Source organism: Brassica oleracea, chromosome C9 (assembly GCF_000695525.1).
Source record: "Brassica oleracea var. oleracea cultivar TO1000 chromosome C9, BOL, whole genome shotgun sequence".
Classification (NCBI taxonomy): domain Eukaryota; kingdom Viridiplantae; phylum Streptophyta; class Magnoliopsida; order Brassicales; family Brassicaceae; genus Brassica; species Brassica oleracea.
In genome coordinates this window covers 22,504,621-22,526,400 of record NC_027756.1, presented here as the reverse complement: position 1 = coordinate 22,526,400, position 21,780 = coordinate 22,504,621, and the positions used below count along the sequence as shown (strand labels likewise).

The 21,780-nt window shown below is 32.9% G+C and overlaps 4 protein-coding genes and 1 non-coding gene across 8 annotated transcripts; 2 read left to right on the top strand and 3 right to left on the bottom strand.

Annotated features, from left to right (window-relative positions):
* Positions 1 to 5,893: 5,893 nt before the first annotated feature.
* On the bottom strand, positions 5,894 to 7,292 carry LOC106317357 (probable root meristem growth factor 8). 2 transcript variants are annotated; one of them, XM_013755186.1, is made up of 4 exons: positions 6,974 to 7,292; positions 6,791 to 6,864; positions 6,619 to 6,679; positions 5,894 to 6,214 (listed from the first exon to the last, which is right to left on the bottom strand). In XM_013755186.1, exons 1-4 carry the CDS (start codon positions 7,080 to 7,082, stop codon positions 6,096 to 6,098), a joined length of 363 nt encoding a protein of 120 aa, XP_013610640.1. In that variant the 5' UTR covers positions 7,083 to 7,292; the 3' UTR covers positions 5,894 to 6,095. The 2 variants fall into 2 exon arrangements, with proteins under 2 accessions (XP_013610640.1, XP_013610641.1); XM_013755187.1 differs by having other exon boundaries at positions 6,791 to 6,861.
* Positions 7,293 to 9,915: 2,623 nt separating this feature from the next.
* LOC106313670 lies at positions 9,916 to 13,248 on the bottom strand. 2 transcript variants are annotated; one of them, XM_013751550.1, is made up of 6 exons: positions 13,162 to 13,248; positions 12,574 to 12,622; positions 11,554 to 11,646; positions 10,709 to 11,457; positions 10,321 to 10,619; positions 9,916 to 10,235 (listed from the first exon to the last, which is right to left on the bottom strand). In XM_013751550.1, exons 3-6 carry the CDS (start codon positions 11,561 to 11,563, stop codon positions 10,133 to 10,135), a joined length of 1,161 nt encoding a protein of 386 aa, XP_013607004.1. In that variant the 5' UTR covers positions 11,564 to 11,646; positions 12,574 to 12,622; positions 13,162 to 13,248; the 3' UTR covers positions 9,916 to 10,132. The 2 variants fall into 2 exon arrangements, with proteins under 2 accessions (XP_013607004.1, XP_013607003.1); XM_013751549.1 differs by lacking the exon at positions 13,162 to 13,248 and having other exon boundaries at positions 12,574 to 12,776.
* Positions 13,249 to 16,391: 3,143 nt separating this feature from the next.
* Positions 16,392 to 16,464, bottom strand: TRNAV-UAC. The gene has a single exon. It is a non-coding gene; the product is annotated as a tRNA-Val (tRNA).
* A 22-nt stretch (positions 16,465 to 16,486) lies between these two features.
* Positions 16,487 to 18,424, top strand: LOC106313511 (translin-associated protein X). Of its 2 annotated transcripts, none has more exons than XM_013751329.1 (7): positions 16,487 to 16,647; positions 16,714 to 16,820; positions 17,204 to 17,283; positions 17,357 to 17,498; positions 17,570 to 17,719; positions 17,797 to 17,998; positions 18,076 to 18,424. In XM_013751329.1, exons 1-7 carry the CDS (start codon positions 16,563 to 16,565, stop codon positions 18,171 to 18,173), a joined length of 864 nt encoding a protein of 287 aa, XP_013606783.1. In that variant the 5' UTR covers positions 16,487 to 16,562; the 3' UTR covers positions 18,174 to 18,424. The 2 variants fall into 2 exon arrangements, with proteins under 2 accessions (XP_013606783.1, XP_013606784.1); XM_013751330.1 differs by having other exon boundaries at positions 16,519 to 16,647; positions 16,720 to 16,820; positions 18,076 to 18,323.
* Positions 18,425 to 18,868: 444 nt separating this feature from the next.
* On the top strand, positions 18,869 to 20,014 carry LOC106313510 (cytosolic sulfotransferase 12). The gene has a single exon (XM_013751328.1). The coding sequence runs from the start codon at positions 18,893 to 18,895 to the stop codon at positions 19,868 to 19,870; it is 978 nt and encodes a 325-aa protein (XP_013606782.1). The 5' UTR covers positions 18,869 to 18,892; the 3' UTR covers positions 19,871 to 20,014.
* The last annotated feature ends 1,766 nt before the right edge of the window (positions 20,015 to 21,780 follow it).

The following is a 21,780-nucleotide window of genomic DNA, read 5'->3' as shown; positions in this document are numbered from 1 at the left end:
TATTTATTATTTTCGAAATTATATATAATGTTTTTTGTTTTTTTTTATAAATACGGTAATGTTACATTATGGAGATAAGCCGTCTTTTTTTAAGTAAAAAATGGTAATTTTACATATGTTTAATGTAGTTTTTCCATTTTTTATGCTACGTGTCATCTTTCAGGAGAATTTTGTTTCGCTGATGTGGACGCTCTATGGAGCCTCAAAAGGTCCCTTTTATTAGTATAGATTTTTTAAATAATAATGTCACATGTCATCTTTCGGAAAAAAAATTTTCGCTGATGTGGACGTTCTATGGAGCCTCAAAAGGTCTCTTTTATTAGTATAGATTGATTCAGTGCAGTAGCAACTACACCATGGTGCATACTCTGTTTTCAAATTGAAGATGTTGGTATGTTGCGTTGCTGATGAGCTACTCTACTGATACCAGCTCGTGATTCCCCATTCTCTCCTGTAGGATAAAAAATAGTTAAAATCCAAAATTCAAGAACCGAAAGAGATCTAAAATGGCAAAAGATATATATACCGAAGGAATACAAAAGAGTCTCCGGCAACCAATTTTTTTCCTTTTGCAAACTCATTCCAACCACATGTGAAGAGATGTCTTTTTGATGTACCTAGTTGATTGTTTGTAAAAAATATAGGTCAGTAATAAATACTCACAAATTTTGAAATGCAATATAGAATAGTCACCTCTTAAAGTGTGTTTAAAAATCCATTCATGACCATGAATATCTTTAGCAATTATCTCTTGACTTGGGGTTAGCTGAGACATATCCTAAAAAAATTAAATACAAAATGTTATATAAAGATTTACAGTTTGAGTTAATGTAATCCTAGGTTAATTACCAGCAGGGGAAGACATTTCATGGCATGTCGTTTATACAAAAAAAAACCACCAGTTTTGCAGGTATCAGAAGCATTTAACACCTTGGTGAAATAGTTAATATTTTGTATGTTGTTTTCGTTTTTAGGAATAGGAATTTCAACATCCTGAGAACATAAAATTAATTAAATTATTTAAAAGAGATTGTAAGAAGAACTTATGTTAAAATAAATAAAATCTTATTTTGCTACTCACAGATGTATCAGGCAACAAAGCAACCTCTGCATAAATTTCATTAGTATTGTTCTCTACCTAAGAACATACATAAAATATACCCAAAACAATATCAGTTATAGTCTAAGTCATTTTAGATAATGTGTATTTTATAAATAAGAAACATATATAATCAAAAAGACATACCTTAGGGTTGATACTAAAAACATTACAACAAATTTTTGAAGGAATATCAAAAATTGGTTTTAGTTGACAAAGTTCGTCGTTGAAAGAAGTAACTAGCTGGTATTACAATCAAATTGTTGAGTAAGTCTTACCAATCAAAACATAAGTGAAACAATATAAAAGTTTACAAGAAGATAAAAAAATATTGTTTGCTCTATATGCCCTTGAGGAAAGTAATATACTTTATCTCCAACTTTTGGAGTATGAAACAGAGGTCCAGCGCATAACTTCCATAATTGACCGTTCAAGTAGTTATTGGTTTCATCAATATCTAGAAACAAAGAAAAATTATTAGGGATATATGTTTTTCATCAATCGAAAACCAAACTCGTATCCAAGAATTTCTCATTTATACCTAAAACTTCAGGTTGCACATGCATGATTTGATCACTCGCCATCAGCTATTTTTCCAAACACTTGGTGAAGACTTTGATCTTTATTTATTTTGGTTTGAACTAGTTTGTTTTTCTTAACTTGTAACTTTTATATGTATAAAGTATTTATAGGTGAAAATATTCAAATCCTTCATTAATATATTTACGGATATGAGTTTTGACTAATAACTTTTACTAGATGCCAAAAAGTATCGGGTCAAAGATGTATCTTTAGAAATATCGAAAGATCTTTAATATCAATAAATTATGTTTCTAGATATATAATAATAGTGCAATTGAGTACATGCACCAGTCAGGGCCAACTTTAGAGGGATGGACAATGAGTGCACCGCCCCGGGGCTCACAAGGTAAGGGGCCCATCAAACAAATTTTAGTTAACCATGTAATTATTTAAAGTGTTGACAGATTTTTTCAGGACTCATATGCATTGTGCGTGTGTTTAAAAAGAATATACATAGCCACGGGGTCTACAAAATAAAAGTCCTATTAAAAAATCAGTTAACCTTGTAAAGTGTCAGACATATTATTTAGGTTTTTTGTTTTGTTTTTTTCGTTTAACTTGTTCTTACAAACCTTTCATCTTCCTTCCCTAAATCTCAAAAATTTCTTTTTACATCAAATACTTGAATTTTATCAACCAAGTATCTCTGATAAGATTTCATTTTTAGATATTGATCTATGGTATGTCATATATTTTTGTGTTCACATGATTTTCATTTGAAAAGTATCTGGGAAAAAATCATATTTTTATGATACAATTTATACTTTGTCTCCATTTATTTTTATCCACATCCACCGTTCCTATATATCATTTCAATCATTGACGAAATATATACTCCTTCCGTTTCGTTATGTAAGCAGTTTTGCCAAAAAATATTTGTTTCATAATAGTATAAGTTGTTCTCGGAACCCAAAACAATAAATATACAATATTCCACTAAAAAACTTAAAGGCCTTGTCGTTAGTTTTCAATTTTTTAAACACAACTTACAATGTCAGTCAACTAACATTTACTACTAGTTACCAAAAAATCTATTTCTAAATTCACTATAAATACCACCGTAAATGTTGTCTTACTCCATTAGTTTTTCTTTTTGATTTACTTTCTCCGATCTATTTTTTCTTCATAAAACTATAGATCAAAATGAAGAAAAAAGTCAAAAACAAAACAAAACAGAAAATGTTAAAAAAATCAACAAAACACAATCAAACCTCCAGATATCTTAACACTGTTCTTTAAGAGAATATAATAAGTAACAGAAAAAAATACCTGGACTAATTGGTATATCTTCGTAGCCATTGGTAACGCTTTCTTCTTCTTCTTCTGATGGAATTTCGTTTAAATCAAACAAGATATCGCTCTCATAATTTTGAACTGAAACATTTAACTCAAAATCAGACGCCATAGGAAAGAATGAGTGACCATTCTTGGTTGGAAGCTTAAATAAGCATATTACAAACTGTTCAAAAGTTTTACTTTGGCTCCAGCATTAAAATTTTGATTTTTTTAGTTTAAATTAGTTATACAAAAATTTGGCTCCAAAATGTTGTAAAAAAGTTTTTAGAAAACTCAAACGTGTGATTGTTGATATTATTTTTTACTCCCTCTGTTTTTAAATGTAGGTAGTTTTAGCAAAAAGAGTTTGTTTCACAATATAAGTAGTTTACATATTTTAATGCATTTTTTTCATTTATTGGATATTGTGTGACCAATAAAATAATGTCTAGATTTTTATAATTGGTTGAATTAATTGATTAAATGATATATTTTTTTAAATAACCATTTTCTAAATATTTGTGCTTTTAGGTAAAACTACTTATAATTAAAAACAGAGGGAGTATTAATTTTATTACTAACAATAATCTCTTTCTAATTAAATGTTGCAGACAAAATGAATGTGTGCAATAAATACAAAAATGTTTTTATTGTTGTTTTAGAAAAAGTTGAAGTTTCTTAATACATGTGCTTTTAAGCAAAATTGCTTACATAACGAAACAGAGGGAGTATAATTTAGTGTGTGAATGGTCTAACTTAATTTTCAAGGTTTTTTTCTAATTTCAGGCTCACTCATTTCTAGGAAATTCATAATACACGTGGAAATAATACACGAGGAATAACCTTGATTGTAAAATGAAAGATTTGTTGGTTGAAAAATGTTTATATAGAAATTAATCTTGTGTTTCCCTTAGCTAAGAGCTCTAGACGTTTTTAAGCTTATTATTCTAGGAAAATGAGTAATTGAGAAAAAGAAAGAGAGAAAATATGTGGAAAAGAAAGAGAGAAAATATTTGATTATAACTAAAGAAACTAAGTGAGTTGTATCCCCTAAACATTATTTGATAAGTGATTTGCCACATGTCTTTTCTAAAATTATTTTCATAAAGAAATATGACATGGCCACAAAAATTGATGACACGTCTTATTGCTAAATATGACATGGATAATTTTCTAGACATTATTTGGGAAGTGATCTGCTACATGTCTTTTCTAAAATCATTTTCATAAAGAAATATGACATGGCTATAAAAATTGATGACATGCATTATGTATAAATATGATATGGAAAATTCCCTACACATTATTTGAGAAGTGAATCTTCTTTACAATCATTTTCTTAAAATAAATGTGACATAACTATTAAAATTGATGACATGCTTTATGGATAAATATGACATGGACTATTACATTAATTGTTGATGCATATTTTTGGTAGACATTTTCCAATATGTAATAAGACATACATTACATTTAATGTTGATTTATATTTTTGGTAAATTTTTTAGAATATAGTAATGACTCATACATCATAATTAAAATAAATCTATTCAAATATGACATTACAAATTTCGAAATATTACTAAATTCTGTTTTATAATTATGAATTTTTATTACTAAATTTTTAAAAATTTATTCAATTTTTTTTAAAAAAATTATGAATTTTAATCGTAAAATCATTAGTTGTTTTATATATCTACCAATTTTAGAAATACTGTTTAGTTTTAATTTTTGATAATTATATAATTTATATTTTTTGTATTAATTTATGCAAGTTGTTTTACTATATTTAACCAAAATAAATAGATTAAAAATATATCGAAAAACTTTAACCTATCCTGCAGTAAATAAATAATGATTTGACTGATGCAAAATACAAAAGATGTGGAAGAGCAACAAATCTTACACACTACCGAAAAGACTATATATCAACAACAATGGAATGATAGATATATGTATTCTATTTTACTAACCTTTTATCATAAGAAGTTGTAAGTATTGTATTATTGCATCGTTTACTTCTAATTGATTTTTTGGAAACTTATAAAATAAAATTCATGATGATCCCACTTATTTAGATCATTATTTTGTGATTTATGTTGAAAAGCTACTTCAATAACAAATTTATATTTCTTTGTTTATTTACCAAATCAACATGTTTTAGAATTATGTATAAGTAGGGAAACTAGAGTTAAATTCCTTTTTTATAAATAGAAAAAAATAATATCTTAACAAAAAAAATTCATGATTGATATTTTACATCAGTGTGCTTTAATGATATTGGAATTTTACTAATATTTGCAGCCCAAATTAGAAGAAATCTTGAGAGTTGGAGTCCAAATGGATTTTTCATACTATAATTAGAGGTAAATACATTCCAGTGTAGACGGTTTTGTATTTCCTTTTATTTTTTGACAATAGACGGTTTTGTATTTATAAAGAAAAAATATATCAATTATATGATGGAGCTATGGAGCTAAATATCCAGTTATTTTTTCATTTCTTTTTGTTTAAATTGAATATCGAGTTTAGTTTGATTTAAGCAACATCTGTCACGAGTGTGTATAACTAATTACATTAATGTGTTGGCTTCTGTATAAAAGCATAATGATCTCCACATACCTTACAACCAGTAACCGTATTAAAAGTGTAAAGTGAATTTGAGTAGAATATTATTAATCACTTTGTCCATCCAAAAAGATGTAGAGGAGAATGTTATTAAGCATGAATCAGGCAATAAAAATTGCTACAAATCATATTCGTTTAACATACTAAATTAATCATTTTCTTTCCCGTATGCACAGTGCAATCATATTCGTTTAACATCTGAATCAGCCACCGTGTTACAGTGCGTGAAACGACGAGCAGTTAATTAGCTCAACCCCCAACCCAGAATTTTAGGGGTTTGCTCATTTCTTGTCGGTCATTAATCATTAATTAACTAAAAGTAAATCTATGAAGAGAAAGAATAAACACGAACAATTCCGTTACAACAATCTCCCTAAAACTTGTTCCTTAATATTCCCAAAGAAACTAACTAGTATGTTATACCAACTACTAAACTATCCTACACTATCTTAATTAATTAATTGATTAATCTAGCTGAAATTAAAAGTTGTATTGAAAAATGCAATTGGACTTAGAGGTTGTGAACTGGCCGTCTTCTTCTAAATTTTGAATAATCCATTGATAGATATTTCGATAGAGCATTCTCCTCTTCCTTTTCACCTATTTTCTTCTCTTCACTCTTAGATTTTCCTGAGAACCAAATAAACATAAACGAGAATAACTACATTTTCATTTTTTTAAAACATAATCAAAGATTTGTCGAATCTTTGTGTTTTTCCTTTATGGTTTTAGGCTTTTAGCTAGATGCTCATGCAAATTACTTTTTTTATATCTCTGGAACTAAAAGCAAAGCTCTGAAGAAGAAAGCAAAAAAAGTATTAACGACCTACCATTTTTCACTGACATGGTCAAAGATTCACATGTTTGACAAAAATATGTATTTAGGGGATTCGTTTGGCATAACTGTGGTTTTCCTAGCTATCTATTTGTTTTTAGAAAACAAAATGGCTGATTAACTTCTTTTGTTTGGGGGGGAAAATGGCTGATTAATTTATTTACGAGAAGAGCTTATCATTTCCAAATGATTGACTTACCAGAGGAAGAAGTGACTTGAAGTTGTTCGCTTGAACCTTCAGGAGCACCTGGCTTCATCACCTGTTGTTTTGCAAAAGAGATCGAGGTGCCACATATGAAATTTGATTAGAAACTTTCCATATAATTAAAACTGAATATCTAAAGTGATAAATCGATGCACCAATCTCTTACATTTACATGTTCACTAGAGATGATCATGAGTTTCCTTGGCGCCATTTTAATAAAAATCTTTTCGCTTTCACCTGCTGAATCATTGTAACAGAAGTTCGTCAATCCATGAGAAGAAAAGTATGTTTCCGCTCTAAAAGAAGCAAGACTACTACATCTAAAAAATTTACAAATATGTTCGAGTACCTTGGCTAGGAGATGAGTAGCGAGGGTGGACTTGTAGAGAAGATGTTGGAGTTAGAAGCAATAACAAAACCAATGCACAAAGCAAGAAGGTGATACTAATTAGCTTCATTGTCTTGAAGTGATTTTTTTTTGTGCGCTAAATTTGTCTTGAAATGATTTTAGCTGTGAGAAGGTTTTTTGGTGCTGTGCTTTCTTTTTCTTCTTCTCCTCTTCTTTTATATCAACCAAAAGGAACTTACAAACACATATGTATATCTATCTATATAGTATAATATCAGTGTGTGTATGTGAGATAGAGTGTGCACGAAACACAAAAGTGAGAGTTCCAAAACGAGTTAAAAAAACAAATAAATTTGTCAAGGTTTGAAAAGGAGGCCACGCCATTGAGGCTCGTTCTCGGGGTTGTCTGTCTTGGGACAAACACAAGTTTCAAACCCAATTTGTCGAGTCTTCACCTTTCTGTCTTTGTTTTGCCTCTTTTCTTTCGCATATCCCACACGTTCTGTATCTATTTATCTACCATTCTCCATTTAAGTTTTTCGTATATATTATCATCTTATACAAAATGTATGTATAAGTGTAATGAAAAAAAAAATGTATGTATATAAAGATCTCATAGTGGATCATCGTTCAGAACCCTTCTTTACGCATGTAATTTATCTTCATTTTTTGTGTTACAAAAATTGGTTCTTCTTTTACTATATGGAAGCTCAGAAGAAGATCACATCCTATTGAAGTGCTAGATGACTATCACAATCAATTTTTGTTAAGATCCCAATGCAAAAATTAGAATAGACATAAAGTGATATTCTTTTGACTCTTTATTGAAATGCTAGATGACTATCACAAACCCAACAAAATTAATTTTCTATAGAATTTGATGTTCTTTTCTATAGATTGTCAACAGTTGATATTCTTTTCTATAGAATTTTCTTCACATCTATAATATCTTCTTAAAAAAGTATTATTTTGTTCAAAGATTCAGATTAAAGTTGATGACATATGGTCTATACTTTATATTATTTTATGCTTGCTTTTCTATGCGAGTAGGTACAAGTGGTTGAGATTATCACATCATAATTGCCTAGAACATTTGCGCTCTCATCACACACATTTTTGACATGCACACGCATAAATTACTTACTTAAAAGCTCTGCCCACATGAGGTGAAGATGAGAACATCACTTTCATGTTTGTTACAAAACACCTTTGGTAGCATCATTGATCTTGTCACGTTCTGAAAGCATTTCAACTCAAAACACTAGTCAATTACAAATAAATACATATGTGTGTTAGGACCAAAAGATTGTAAATCAACAGGCCTTGTCTGTACCGTGTCACGTTTTATGTTTTGAAAAAACAAGTCCACTATCAGTAGAGATGTCAAATGGGAGGGTTGGGCGGGTTTGGTGTGTCCGAATGGGCTTTAGTTTTTTGCTAGACATTTTTGGTCGAAGTCCAAATAGAACCATGTCCAAATGGGACCATAACAAAATAAGACCATGATTTGTTGGACTGTCCATGGGTCCCATAATTTCAGTTTTAAAAATTCAAGAATCCAAGTTTCAATTTTAAAGATGTCACACCAAACTTAAACTTCAATTTTAAAATTGAGTTCATCTAAACAGCAAAATGAGTTACTCTCATGAAGAATTTACCTTATTCGTGAGTCGTGAGTCTCGTGACTTTGGATTGAGCTCTTGCGGAAGCAGTCACAACCAGCTTCGTTATGAACACAAATCACCGATCCATCTAAGTATCTAACACATAACCAATGATACAAATCAATAGCTAATAATAATAAAAACCCATAACACAAATCACACATAAACAGTTCGAAAATGACGAAATCAAACCTTTAGTTGACGAAATCAGAAGACGGCGAAGAAGAATCGAAGCAATCAAAGAAGAATCGAAGCACTCCGAGAAGAAACAAAGCAATCAGAGAAGAAACAAAGCAATCCGAGAAGAAGCGAAGCAATTAGAGAAGAAATCGCATAAGAATCACTGAAATCGCAGAAAAACGAAGACGGTGCAGAAGAAAGTGTTTTCCCCCAATTTTTTGAACCCTAGACATTTAAGCTTATTGGACCGCCCATTGTCCAACTGGTTAAACCCAACTTTGTCCATGGATGTAGTTGGGTTCGTCCATTTGAACAAAAATTATTTATGGTTCAATATGGAGCTGTCCATTTTGGACCATATCTATTTGGATACGGACCATCCATTTATAGTCCGCTCATTTGACATTACTAACTGTCAGATAGACTCTGATTTGTATAGGATTAAAATATAGCATGACCAGAACAGGCCACGTAAAACCTGTTAATTTTGTTTTCGATTTTGTGATTTAACAATGAGTTGGCTAGAAAGAGTATCTCCAACGTTAATTAGCTTGTATTTTTATTATATATTAAGATCAATCTGCTGCAATCAAATCAATCTATTAGGATCAGATTGGCATTATTCCATCATGACATCTCTAATCACAATCATCATCGTCGTGAAAATATTATATGTTTATAGCATATGATAATTTTATTAACGGATGATTAACCCCTAATTCAAAATCTCCTAAATAACCAATAATTCAGATTCAAAAAGATCCAAGAAATAAGTCATCAACATATAGCATTTTATAAATGATCTGCTGTGGATTAATTATATATTCAACACACTTACATCACATATAACAAAATTAATTTCAAACATAAAAACGTACGAACTTTATAAAAACGTAATTTTAATCACATTTCCAAAACATGAATAGCAACACAGCAACACCGAGACAACGGTCTTGAAATCGCCAAGAATCCGAGACAAAGGTCTTGGAAACAAGAAAAGGTAGATTAACCCAAGTCGCTGATACGTTTGACCAAAGAGGCAATGACCATTGAAATGTGGGAAGCTGGAAAACTCTTAAAATAATCAAATCACTAAAAGCTAAACCAAAGAATGAACATGCATGAATAAAATCAAATAATAATGAACTCATCCGTTACACAACCCCCACCATTTTGCATCTGTAACCAAACTCAAAAGCCCTAAACTGTTAAACCCAAAAAATAACACTACCAAAATGCCAATTACACACCAAAACTATAAATCATTCTTCTTCCTCTTCTATGCTTCAAAGTGAAAAGCTTTTGGACTGGTTGATTAAGAGAATCTACAGCAGAGAAGGATCTCTCTCCATCCTTTGAGTCTTCTCTTCTCAGCTTTAGCCATTCTTTCAGGACTACTGTTCCATTCTGACTGCAATCTGCAAAACAAAATCATCAGAAAGATTACTCTTTTCAAGTCTCACAAAGTGATAGATATGATGAGATGAGAAAAAAGCAAAATACATTGGGAAAGCAAAGGATCTTCCACTCGTTGTGCTTGCATCAGAACGAACAGAGAGGCGTCCAGAGACTACAACTGGTCCTGAGTATGATATATGACCTGATATTGAAACTGCTTCTGCTGCTGAGAAACTTGTCTCTCCAAATCCGCTAGAGAAAAGTTTGCCATCTTCAAACGAGTCTGGTTGTTGCTGATCGGTTCCAGGCCTTTCAGGTTCATGAGAGGTTGCTATAGAAACAGAGGAAAGCTTCTCCTCTGCCTTCCTTGGCTCCTCTGTTTCTAAGCTTCTTTGTTCATTCTCCTGTAGTCCAGTCACACACATCAGCAAGTTAGGACACTTTTGGATTGAAAAATTGAAACTTTACTAACAAATGATGAAATGTATATTGCCTGAAGTTGAGATGGAGATTTTTCTTCACTTCTATGGCTATTGTTAAGAGGTTTTTGTTCATCTTCACTTGATAGAATAATACCTCCCAAAGTTAAGACATTCTCTGATGTACTAGCCACTACCTCCTTGGCTTCTTTTGTCACAATCAAATCCTCCTGATTGCAACTTCTAGAACCTTCAGCATCAGCTAAACCTTCTCTTGAAAACTCTTCCACATCTTGGTTTGTCTTAGAATCATTACAAAGCTCAGAACCATCAAGCTTACCGTTTCTGTCTTCAGGGGACTTGGTTTCCACCAAATCCTCTGAGTTACACCTCACAGAATCTTCCTCACCGAATAAGAACTTCTCTTGGACCGGCACACCTTCATCAACACATATATCCTTCACTACATGATAAGTACTCTCCTTGTAACAAACAACAACCTCAGGCGAGGCACAAGCCGTGACGTTCTTGTCCATATAAAACAAACCACCCTTAGCAGCAGTATCTTGACTATTACCTCGTATCATCATCTTTCCAGCCTCATCAGAATCTCCACAATAGTGGTGTTTCAAAGCTTTGTTGTTTCCATCATTCTCTTTATCACATTCGTCGCCGCTTCTTGTATCATAAAACAACTCACACACATTGTTCTTGTTTTTAGGAATCTTTAGCTCTGCATCTTCTCTAATCTCTTCAGGGCACTTATGATGCTTAGATTCATCTTTGAAACTCTCTACTGAAAGTCCAACAACGTGATCATTATCTGAATTTTGAAAAAATCTACTTAGTGGTTTGTACAAAACATTCAAAGAACATCGTAAGGTTATACAATGCAGAAAGACTTTTTTTTTTGTATTACCTGCTATCATCGTTTTAAGAGAGTAAATCTTGCATCAAGAGAAGATATTCTTCAACACACCAGAGCTTTATATCTTCAAGCACCAAAACCAATCTACATCAACAATAAAGAAGTTGCAAAGAGAAGACAAGTATAAGGAAACTTGGTTCTAGAGGATGGAATAAATAAAATTTAATCTAATCTATCTATCTATCTAGAAGCAATCTCCATGCAAGAGTTGTTCATCCAAGTAATGGGACAGGAAGACTGTGACAGAAACAAAACAATGCTTTGAGGAGAAATTATTCCAAAGATACAGAACATAAATATGGTCAGTCACACTCACACATGTGAATGTTTTTTTTTCTTTTCTTTCCTCAAGTCCAAAACAAATAATCATGAGGTCTAAACAGATAATGAAACAGCAAAAAAAGATGCAATCAACCACTACCTGATCACTTTCCAACCTTTTGCTAATGTAGAGAAAATTACATTTAGATAAAAGCTGTGATGCCATGATGATAAGCAAGAAAGTTTAATATGGATAACTTGTAACGGTTGTAATAAGATTGATTGCAATGAATTACATAGGTTACATGAGTGTGGCAAAGTATTAGAAAAAATGAATCGTTTGCAATGTCATACAAACAAGAAAGATAAAGTTTTGAACTTTTTTGCAAGCTTTTGTTCAAAACAAGCTACAATGCAATCAATCAGTCCCATTATTAAAAATAAAAAAATTGGATAAATATCAATAAGCAAATGGAATTTGCAGGACAGAAGAATCCAGAACTGAAAAGCCCAGGAAAAAGTTTCAATTATTAAAAAACACAATCGGATCTATTGTAATAAAAAAACTAATACTCTAATACAAATAAATAAATAAAATCAAAACTGGTGGAGTATATACAGATCTAATAACTAGAATCCAAATGAAAAGCCTAAACATGAATCAAAGATCAAGACTTTTCCAAGAGGATACTTCCACAACAGTGAAACACACACCAGAAACTACAAACCCAAATTTAAAAAGAAACTTACTTGATCAGCAGAAAAACAGAGAGACTCACTCAACCTTTCTCCCTCCAACCTAAAATCAACCATTAAATAAAACAATTACAAACAATAGATTGAAGAAGAGAATCTCAGAACCGTTTGGAGATGGAAAGCCAGATAGATACTTTCTGGTTGTTAATTTTTTTAAGAAAAAAAAAAATCTTGAAAACACGTAAAAGGAAGTTAAAAGGTCAAATCAAAAATCACAATCTCTGCATTTAATATGAGAACAGAGAGAGATAAGAGATACCAGAATAGTTAGAAACTAGAAACAAACTCTCTTTCTTCTTTACTGCCCCTTTGATTTTGCATTAAATTACAAACCAAACCCATAAAATCAAAAATTCTCATCTATTCAAACCAACATTTAATGCCACCATTTATTAGAATGACAAAATGGGTTTTTATTTTTGGTGTGATTAAGCAAAAACAGAGTATTTTCCTGCTAAATTGATTCACTTTCCCGGAAAAAGGTAAAGACTTTCTTGAATCATTCAAAGATCTTAACAGTTTTTCGAGAAATGATTGAAAGTAGGAACTTAAGTAAAATCTAAAGAAAGAAAGTGCACTTACCGATACTCTCTAGTATCTTCACTTTACTTGTAAAACTGAAACTTTCTCAGGAAATCATGAGCAGGAATCGTAAAGAATCGAGCAACCCTTTTTCTCTCTAGCTGTCTATTTTTACTAGTGTGTCTGAACTAAACTGGAAATATTGAAACTTTTTCCTCGGAGAAAGTGGAAATGATCAAAGTTCGTTGTATCATCAAATGGGGAGAGAAAGACCTCACAGCTTTGGAGAAATCGGATCTATGAAGCGGTGCCCTCTAGAGATTATTTTTCTCTCGTTGATTTGACTTCTTTACTCGGAGAATTCAGATTAAATAACATAATTTTCGGTATTTACAAAAAAGTCAACTATCTTCATTTTTCAGTATTTTAAATCTACAAAAAGTTCATTTTTTGTCCTAATGAGAATGGTTGTCTAATTTTTTTTTGTAGTGCTTGGTTTCACTTTATTCTTGTTAATTGTTCATTACCTTAACTTTAATTATCTAGTTGTGTATTTTAGTGGCTCATATAGTATCGATGAAAATGATATAGACGTGAGTTATAAGTTACCCCGACCTTTAGTTTCATAAAATAATCTTCCACCTGTTTCTTATGATTTCGTATAACAGCAAACACTATAAAAATAACTACACTAAGTAGCCTATTTTCAAAATTTTAAAATGAAAATTAAACGGGTGGCTTGTAGTAGATTAATCTTTGTTACGGTACGTCGCGTTACAACCGATGCAATTCGTAATTTCAAACATATTGTTTAGGGATCGGAGACAAATAAAAGAGTGATTCTCGATAAAGAACCACGCATTAAGTGACATGTGTGCACCGAATATTACCTTTGCAACGCCTGCTAAACTAAAGAAGGTCGAGGAATGAAGAAGGAAAGTCTTCGTCGCTATGTTATGTCGAGTAGAAAAAGTCGAAACAGAGAAAAGAAAAAGGACAAAGCTGCTTGCGTTCGTGGTGGTGTTTCTGTATTAACATGGTCCAGCTAATGAGTATTGTACGATATCAGCGCGCGTCTGCTTGTGACAGCGAGTTACTAACTGTTCCTACTTCATCGACGGCTATGTTTGGTTACGTTTCTACGTCTCCAGTTTTTTTTTTTTTTTTTTTTTTTTTTACATCAAACATTTACAGACTCACTCTGTAAACCAAAGTGGTAACTCTGCATCCATGTGCACGACAAAAGACGGTTGGTTTCTAGCACTGCGTGCTAAGCTATCCGCCTTAAGGTTCTCCGTCCGAGGAACATGAATGATATCTGAGTTGAGGAAACTGCTTCTGAGAAGCTTAATGTCTTCCAGGTAGCTTTCAAATGCTGGCCATTCTTCAGGTTCTGAAACCATCTTCACCAATTGAGAACAATCCGTAGCAAAAGTAACATGAAACTGTCTTAAATTCTTCATACATTCCATTGCCCAAATTAATGTCTCAATCTCCGAATGGAGAGGGGAAAGACATGCCCGTACATTCCTTGCCCCTAGCAAACTATCAAAACCCGGGAGAGTACTACACCAGCCTTGCCCTGAAAATAGGTCTTTATCCTTCCATGAACCGTCTGTAAAACACCATCTTCCTACATTTTCCCGAGTGGGTACATCTCCAGTTAATGTTAGCCTTTTAAGTTGGTATCAATTCTTAGTATACATTTTAATTATTCAACCTGCGTGTATTTTTAATTGATACCAACCAGTTAATGTTAGCCTTTTAAGTTGGTATCAATTCTTAGTATACATTTTAATTATTCAACCTGCGTGTATTTTTAATTGATACCAACCAGTTAATGTTAGCCTTTTAAGTTGGTATCAATTCTTAGTATACATTTTAATTATTCAACCTGCGTGTATTTTTAATTGATACCAACCAGTTAATGTTAGCCTTTTAAGTTGGTATCAATTCTTAGTATACATTTTAATTATTCAACCTGCGTGTATTTTTTTGACAAGCAACTATTAACTAGGTATAATAACTATGTTATGTTTATAGTTGAATGCTTTCAGTAGTATTTTTTGGTCAATAGTTGATTTCTTCTAAAACACTCATGACCAATAACGAATCTATTTTTTTTTTATCAAGAACATTATATTTTATATCTTAGATATAGTGGGGATTAATATACTCAAAATTTATCAATAATGAATAAGTAACATATGTAGTGTGACAATAGACCAAAACTTAACTTCCAAATATATTTAAGATTTATCATATGATTTGTTTTTATAGAGTAATGATTTTTTGTCTGTTAATAATAGCATTTTTCACCAGTAAATTATGCAGTTGGGTTGGAAATGATTTAATATACGGATCCGCTATAGGCCATTACACGATTTTTTGGTGTTAGAAATATAGCCAGGACAAACAAAGATCCCAATATTAATAAATGAACGGTTAGATATAACTGTCCATATCATGCCTGGTATAAATAATTAAGTAAACCTTCATCCCTTGTCTTAAGAGCATCTCTTATACTCTTTAGGGGTATGTATAGTGTGTGAATGCTTGTTGCTATTCACACAACAAAATATATATTATCCACTCGAATGGAAGTCGGAATGACTTTGAAGATTACTAAATATATTATATGATAATATAAATATTAATAGATGCATGCATATTAGATTATGTCATCTTTTCTATAAAATGCGCAGAAGCCACGTTGTCTACAATTCCCCTGATTCTACGTGATTTAGCTTTTAAGAAACTAACGGAATTTTATATAACTCTTGAATGGATTGTTTATAAGTTCTTTTTTTTTTTTTTTTTTTTGATTGTTTATAAGTTCTTAAGCCAAATTCATACACAAACACAAGCAGTTAAATATAAATCATAAGAAAACTATAGTTATGATAACATAATATTAGTTTACCAAAAAAGCAGCAACATAGTGGTCCTTTGTCTGATTTTCACAAAACCAAATGATAAAATTGATAAACACTAACGAAAGTGCGAAAATTACATACTGAAAATGATAGCAGCATAGTTTAAATGGATGATTATTAAAAGCCTAAAACTTCAATTGCTTATGTAAATAAACATGCATTTCTAGTTTTTTGTTACTAAATATCCAATCATACATCTCCACTTTAAAGTTCTAGATGACAAAATAATCAAGTACACACTTCAGTTAACTCTATGCATAGAAATAGTTTTAAAAGTGTAAAATCAAAAACAAATCATATCTGTTTGTGCGACCAAATAAAAACCAACAAGAGTTAAAAAAACAAAAAAAATAATGGTGCTGCCCAGGATCGAACTGGAGACCTTTTGCGTGTAAGGCAAACGTGATAACCACTACACCACAGCACCTGATGATTTATTTAGCTATTTTAAAAAATAAGTATATTTGTAAGCATCTCGAATAATCCTTTGGGACTTGAAGCGAGAGGATCGGAGAAAGCAGACAGATGTGGAGTTGTTCATCGGCGTTCCAAAGAGTAGCCTCCTTAATGTTCATGGCTCCCAAGTTAAAACCTCAGCGACTCCATCAAAGTATGTAAATCCTAGGCTTATCTATCGTCTTTCTCAACACCATATTATGATTTGAGGTTTGTGTAGTTGCAGAGACTGGTGCTGAGCAACTGGTTAAGAAAGCAAGGACGATGACTACCGAATCCTCAATGAAAGATGCTTTCTCTCAATACGCTGATTATCTCAACAACTTTGTAAGTTCTCATCCTTAGAAAAGCTCGATGCTAGCTTTCTGGGTTTTTGTTTCTTGTCAAGAAAGATCGAACCTTTGCGTCTTGGGTTTGATTCATTTTGTGAGGTAGAAGATTAAAGGAATTAACTTTTTTTTTTTTTTTTTTTTTTAAAGGAATTAACTTTACATTCTGCTGAGAGTGGGTTCGAGTCATATAGGTAGTGATGTATGAGATAGAAGGCTAAAGGAATGACCTTTCAATGCTGAGAGTTGGTTTGAGTCATATAGGTAGAGATGTCCGAAGTAGAACACCAAAGGAATGATCTTTCAATATGGAAACTTCGATTTTTCTTCTGTTGAGTTTGGTTTTGTGTAGTAACCCACACAGTGTTCTCTCTTTTGTAGAATGAGAAACGAGAGAGAGTGGTGAAGGCAAGTCGTGACATCACTATGAACAGCAAAAAAGTTATCTTTCAAGTTCACAGGTAACTACATCAAACTCTTATGCTCTGTTTTTTTTAGGTGATAATGTTCTTTTTTTTTTTTGTTATGTGGCAGACTCAGTAAAGACAACAAAGAAGAGGTTTTGGAAAAAGCAGGGAAAGATTTAGAAGCAGTGAGGGAACAACACTTTGCCCGGCTGATGAAAGAGCTTCAAGGCACTGATTTTTGGAAGCTCCGGCGAGCTTACTCCCCAGGGGTCTGTGAGAGTCATTCATCTTTTTAAAACCATTATGGTTTAACTAATACATGTTTGTGTGTAACTTACAGGTGCAGGAATACGTTGAAGCTGCAACGTTTTACAAGTTCTGTGTGTCAGGAACACTCTCTACTCTCGATGAGATTAACTCTACGCTTTTACCGCTTAGTGACCCTTCTTTAGAGCCGCTGCAGATCAACATCCTTGACTATATTCTCGGGGTATGTTGTATACTCTCTTGGTTTGTACGTTTAACTCTGTTTAAAAGATCTCAGTTTATGTTTGCTTACTTGTGCAGCTTGCGGATTTGACTGGAGAGCTAATGAGGATGGCGATAGGTAGAATATCAGATGGTGAAGTCGAGTTCGCGCAGAGGATTTGTCAGTTTGTCAGACAGATTCACAGGGAACTGTTGCTGGTCGTGCCTCAGATGGATGACAGTTACGACATGAAGTCAAAGATGGAAGTGATGCTTCAAAGTGTGATCAAAATAGAGAATGGTACGTTATCTTAGCAGTATTCTTCTTAGCTTTATGTTGTTATATGTAATTCTTGATTTTGTTTGTTTGTGTATTAGCTTGCTTTAGCGTTCATGTGCGTGGATCAGAGTATATTCCGCTGCTTGGAGATGATGCACCAACGTCGTTCTTATTGGGAGGTGCTGATGTTGAATGATTAAGAAGTGTTCTCTTTAATCGTGAGAACTATGATCACTTTAGTATGGATGCTGCCGAGGAACTTTCAAAGCAGAGGACTCTCTGAGATCTCTTTGTTGCAAGACTTTTTGAGTATGAATGGCAAAACAAAATGTAGAAGTTTTTTTCTTTTGTCACAATTATCGCAAGCCAGTAGCTTTAAAGTCTATGGAGTCTGACGATTGCTTTCTTGTTCTAGTTAAAAAAAGGTTTTGGCCTTTCTTATTTTTCTTTGTTCTTTCAGAATCGAAGCGGCTCTATATAAAGTTAGGTTATAGCATTTTGTGACAATTTATGTGAAAATCCTAAATCACTCTTCTAAAGTTGCTGGTATAATCCAAATTTTGCCAAGAATTAAAATGTCATCATATTAATATTTTTTGTTATATCAGTATCTAAATGGGGTTATGATGACAAATCATATTTGACTTTCTGACACTAGAGACGTGAGAGAAGTCTCCACTCATGGTTTTTTTTTTCTCTTTAGAATATTATCTCTACGTGCTCTTCAAGTAAGGGCGTGTTGACCACTCAATCAAAAATAATTCTTAGAACTAAAAGACAGATCCAAGAATAGTAAGCAAAATTCTCATTCAACGCAACACTCTTATTATAAGAGGCACACAAGCATTACCCACATAGCTTAAGAAAAAACATTTCATAGTTTCAAATTCTTAAGATTGATCTTTACTCTTAGCAATGTCATCATCGTCATCTGTTCCTGACTACTTGAGAGATGAAAAACTGACACAAGAAACAAGAGATCTGATATCTTCTCTTCCAAGCGAGAAAGGTTGGCTAGTGAGCCAAATATATCAGTTCCAAGGACGTTGGCACACAGAAGCTCTGTTACAAGGAATCTTGACTTGCCAGAAACACTTTAAGGCCAAAGATTCCGACATTATACTCGTCACCAATCCTAAATCAGGTACCACTTGGTTAAAATCTCTTGTCTTTGCTCTCATTAACCGACACAAGTTTCCAGTTTCTTCTGGTGATCATCCTCTTCTTGTTACCAATCCACACCTTCTCGTGCCCTTCATGGAAGGAGTTTACTACGAATCTCCAGATTTTGATTTCTCCCTCTTGCCTTTTCCAAGACTCATGAACACGCACATATCGCATCTTTCTCTACCCGAGTCCGTCAAGAGCTCGTCTTGTCAGATTGTGTATTGTTGTAGGAACCCTAAGGACATGTTTGTGTCCTTATGGCATTTTGGGAAGAAACTTGCTCCTCAAGAAACCGCTGATTATCCTCTTGAGAAAGCTGTTGAAGCGTTTTGTCAAGGGAAGTTTATTGCTGGACCATTTTGGGATCATGTGTTGGAGTATTGGTATGCGAGCCTCGAGAATCCGAACAAGGTCTTGTTTGTTACATATGAGGAGCTCAAGAAGCAGACTGAAGTGGAGGTTAAGCGAATCGCTGAGTTCATTGGATGTGGTTTTACTGCTGAGGAAGAAGTGAGTGAGATTGTGAAGTTGTGTAGCTTTGAGAGTTTGAGTAGGTTGGAAGTTAATAGGCAAGGGAAACTGCCAAATGGAATAGAGACTAATGCTTTCTTTAGAAAAGGAGAGATTGGAGGATGGAGAGATACTTTGAGTGAGTCCTTGGCAGATGCAATAGATAGAACCACTGAAGAGAAGTTTGGAGGTTCTGGTCTCAAATTTTCTTGTTGAATCAATTTTTAAGATTTGTTGTTCTGCTTTCTTTTTCTTTTGCTTTAATGATGATAGTTTCTTCAATCTTGCGACTTTGCTGTTTTTATGTGAGGGTTGAGTTGTTGTTGTTGTACGAATAAAATGGATTGTTTGTGTTTTCTAATTTTCACCACTATTAAAATGTCAAATGATAGTCAATAACTTCAACATTGATGATTACTATTTGGATCAACATGTTTTGTTCGTTTTTTATATGATGAATAGAGAAGTTTGGAAGTTAATAGAGAAGGGAAATTGCCAAGTCCTCAAAATAAAATGGATTATGCTTGTTTTTTCTAACTTCCACTAGTGAGAAACATGATCACTTTAGTATAGACAATGTTCAGAGAATTAAACGTGTTCTTGCTGCGGAAGAACTTTCAAAGCAGAGGACTCTGAGATCTCTCTGTTGCAAGACTTTTAAGTATGAATGGCAAAACAAGAGGTAGAAGTTTTTTTGTTGTCACAATCTTATATTTACTCGCCAGTAGTTTTACATTTGGAACTAAAGTCTATGATATCATCCTCTTAAACAGTCCTAAATCAGTTACAACTTGGTTAAAAGCACTTGTGTTTGCTTTAGTTTACAGACAAGAACTCCAAACTCTAGAATCTCATCCTCTGCTCGATAACAACTCGCAGTCCCACTGCCCTTTATCGAAGCTTTCAACCCTCACACTCGTCAAGATACTTCTGCTAGGATCTTCCTACACACATTTCTCTTAGGTCACTCCCCGAGTCTACTAAGGAGTCGTCTTGTAAAGTTGTGTGTTGCTGTAGGAACCCGAAGGATGTGTTCGTATTGCTTTGGTATTTCATGAAGAGTTTGATTCTTAAGGAGATGTTGGGTGTACAATGGATAAAATGGTTAGTGGGTTTTGCAGAGAGTCGATGGTTTATGGACCCTTTTGGTTTGGAATCATGCCTTAAGAGTATCGGAAAAGAGAGGTTATTTTTATGTTTTGAAACATCTGTTGATGTTAAAATATTGTATTCACTAGTTGATTAGTAAAAGTTGATGTTGAGCAGTAACAAATGGCTTTCGGTTTTTAATATAAAAGGTACGCAGTAATCCTCACGAGGATCCAAGGCAGATTAACTTTAGATTCTAAATACATATTTATTTATTTTTAATATTTAAATTATTTAAATACATATATAAAATTGTAAAATCTAAATTATTAAAAAAGAAACATCATATAAAAATAACTTTTTGGCCATATGTTTTTTACACTTTTTGCCATATCTATCTATATAAATAAATGAAGTTTTGCTCCTCTCCTTAGGATGTACAGTTCAACAATCACCTAGGGGTTTTTGTGGACACATGGCACTCTTAATTCTTTTAAAAAAAAATTTCGTAAACGAAAGCTAGCCAATTGATCTTTTAACGTTTAAAGTTTAAACCAAACGTTGACAAAAAAAAAAAAAAAGTTTAAACCAAACCAAGCCATTTCTTATATTTGGGCTTCTATCTTTTCTTTTTTCAGGCCCAAAGTATCATGTGTGACAACATAGAGAACATCGTCGACCCTTCCCTGATGAAGCCGCCTCCGATGAACTTTGTGTAACGCCTTCAGTTTCCATTTATTTTCTCTTTTAATCTGATCAGTTACATATTTTATCCAACTCCCCTCACTCCGTAGAATTTGTTTGATCTCATCATTTTCATACATAACCGGCAGGAAGTCTCCTATAAGTTTGAACGTTTCCAGCGATGAACAGCTCAAGGCTGGCCGCTGCAGGCAGAGAGTTGTCACGAGGCTTCTCCGGTTCTGGAAAGCTCGAAATGCGAAGAAAGATGAAAAGTTGATGGGCGTTGATCTGTTACTGCTTGATAGGAAGGTAACAAATCTTGGTCTTCATTTCGCCTTGATAACGCATACTCA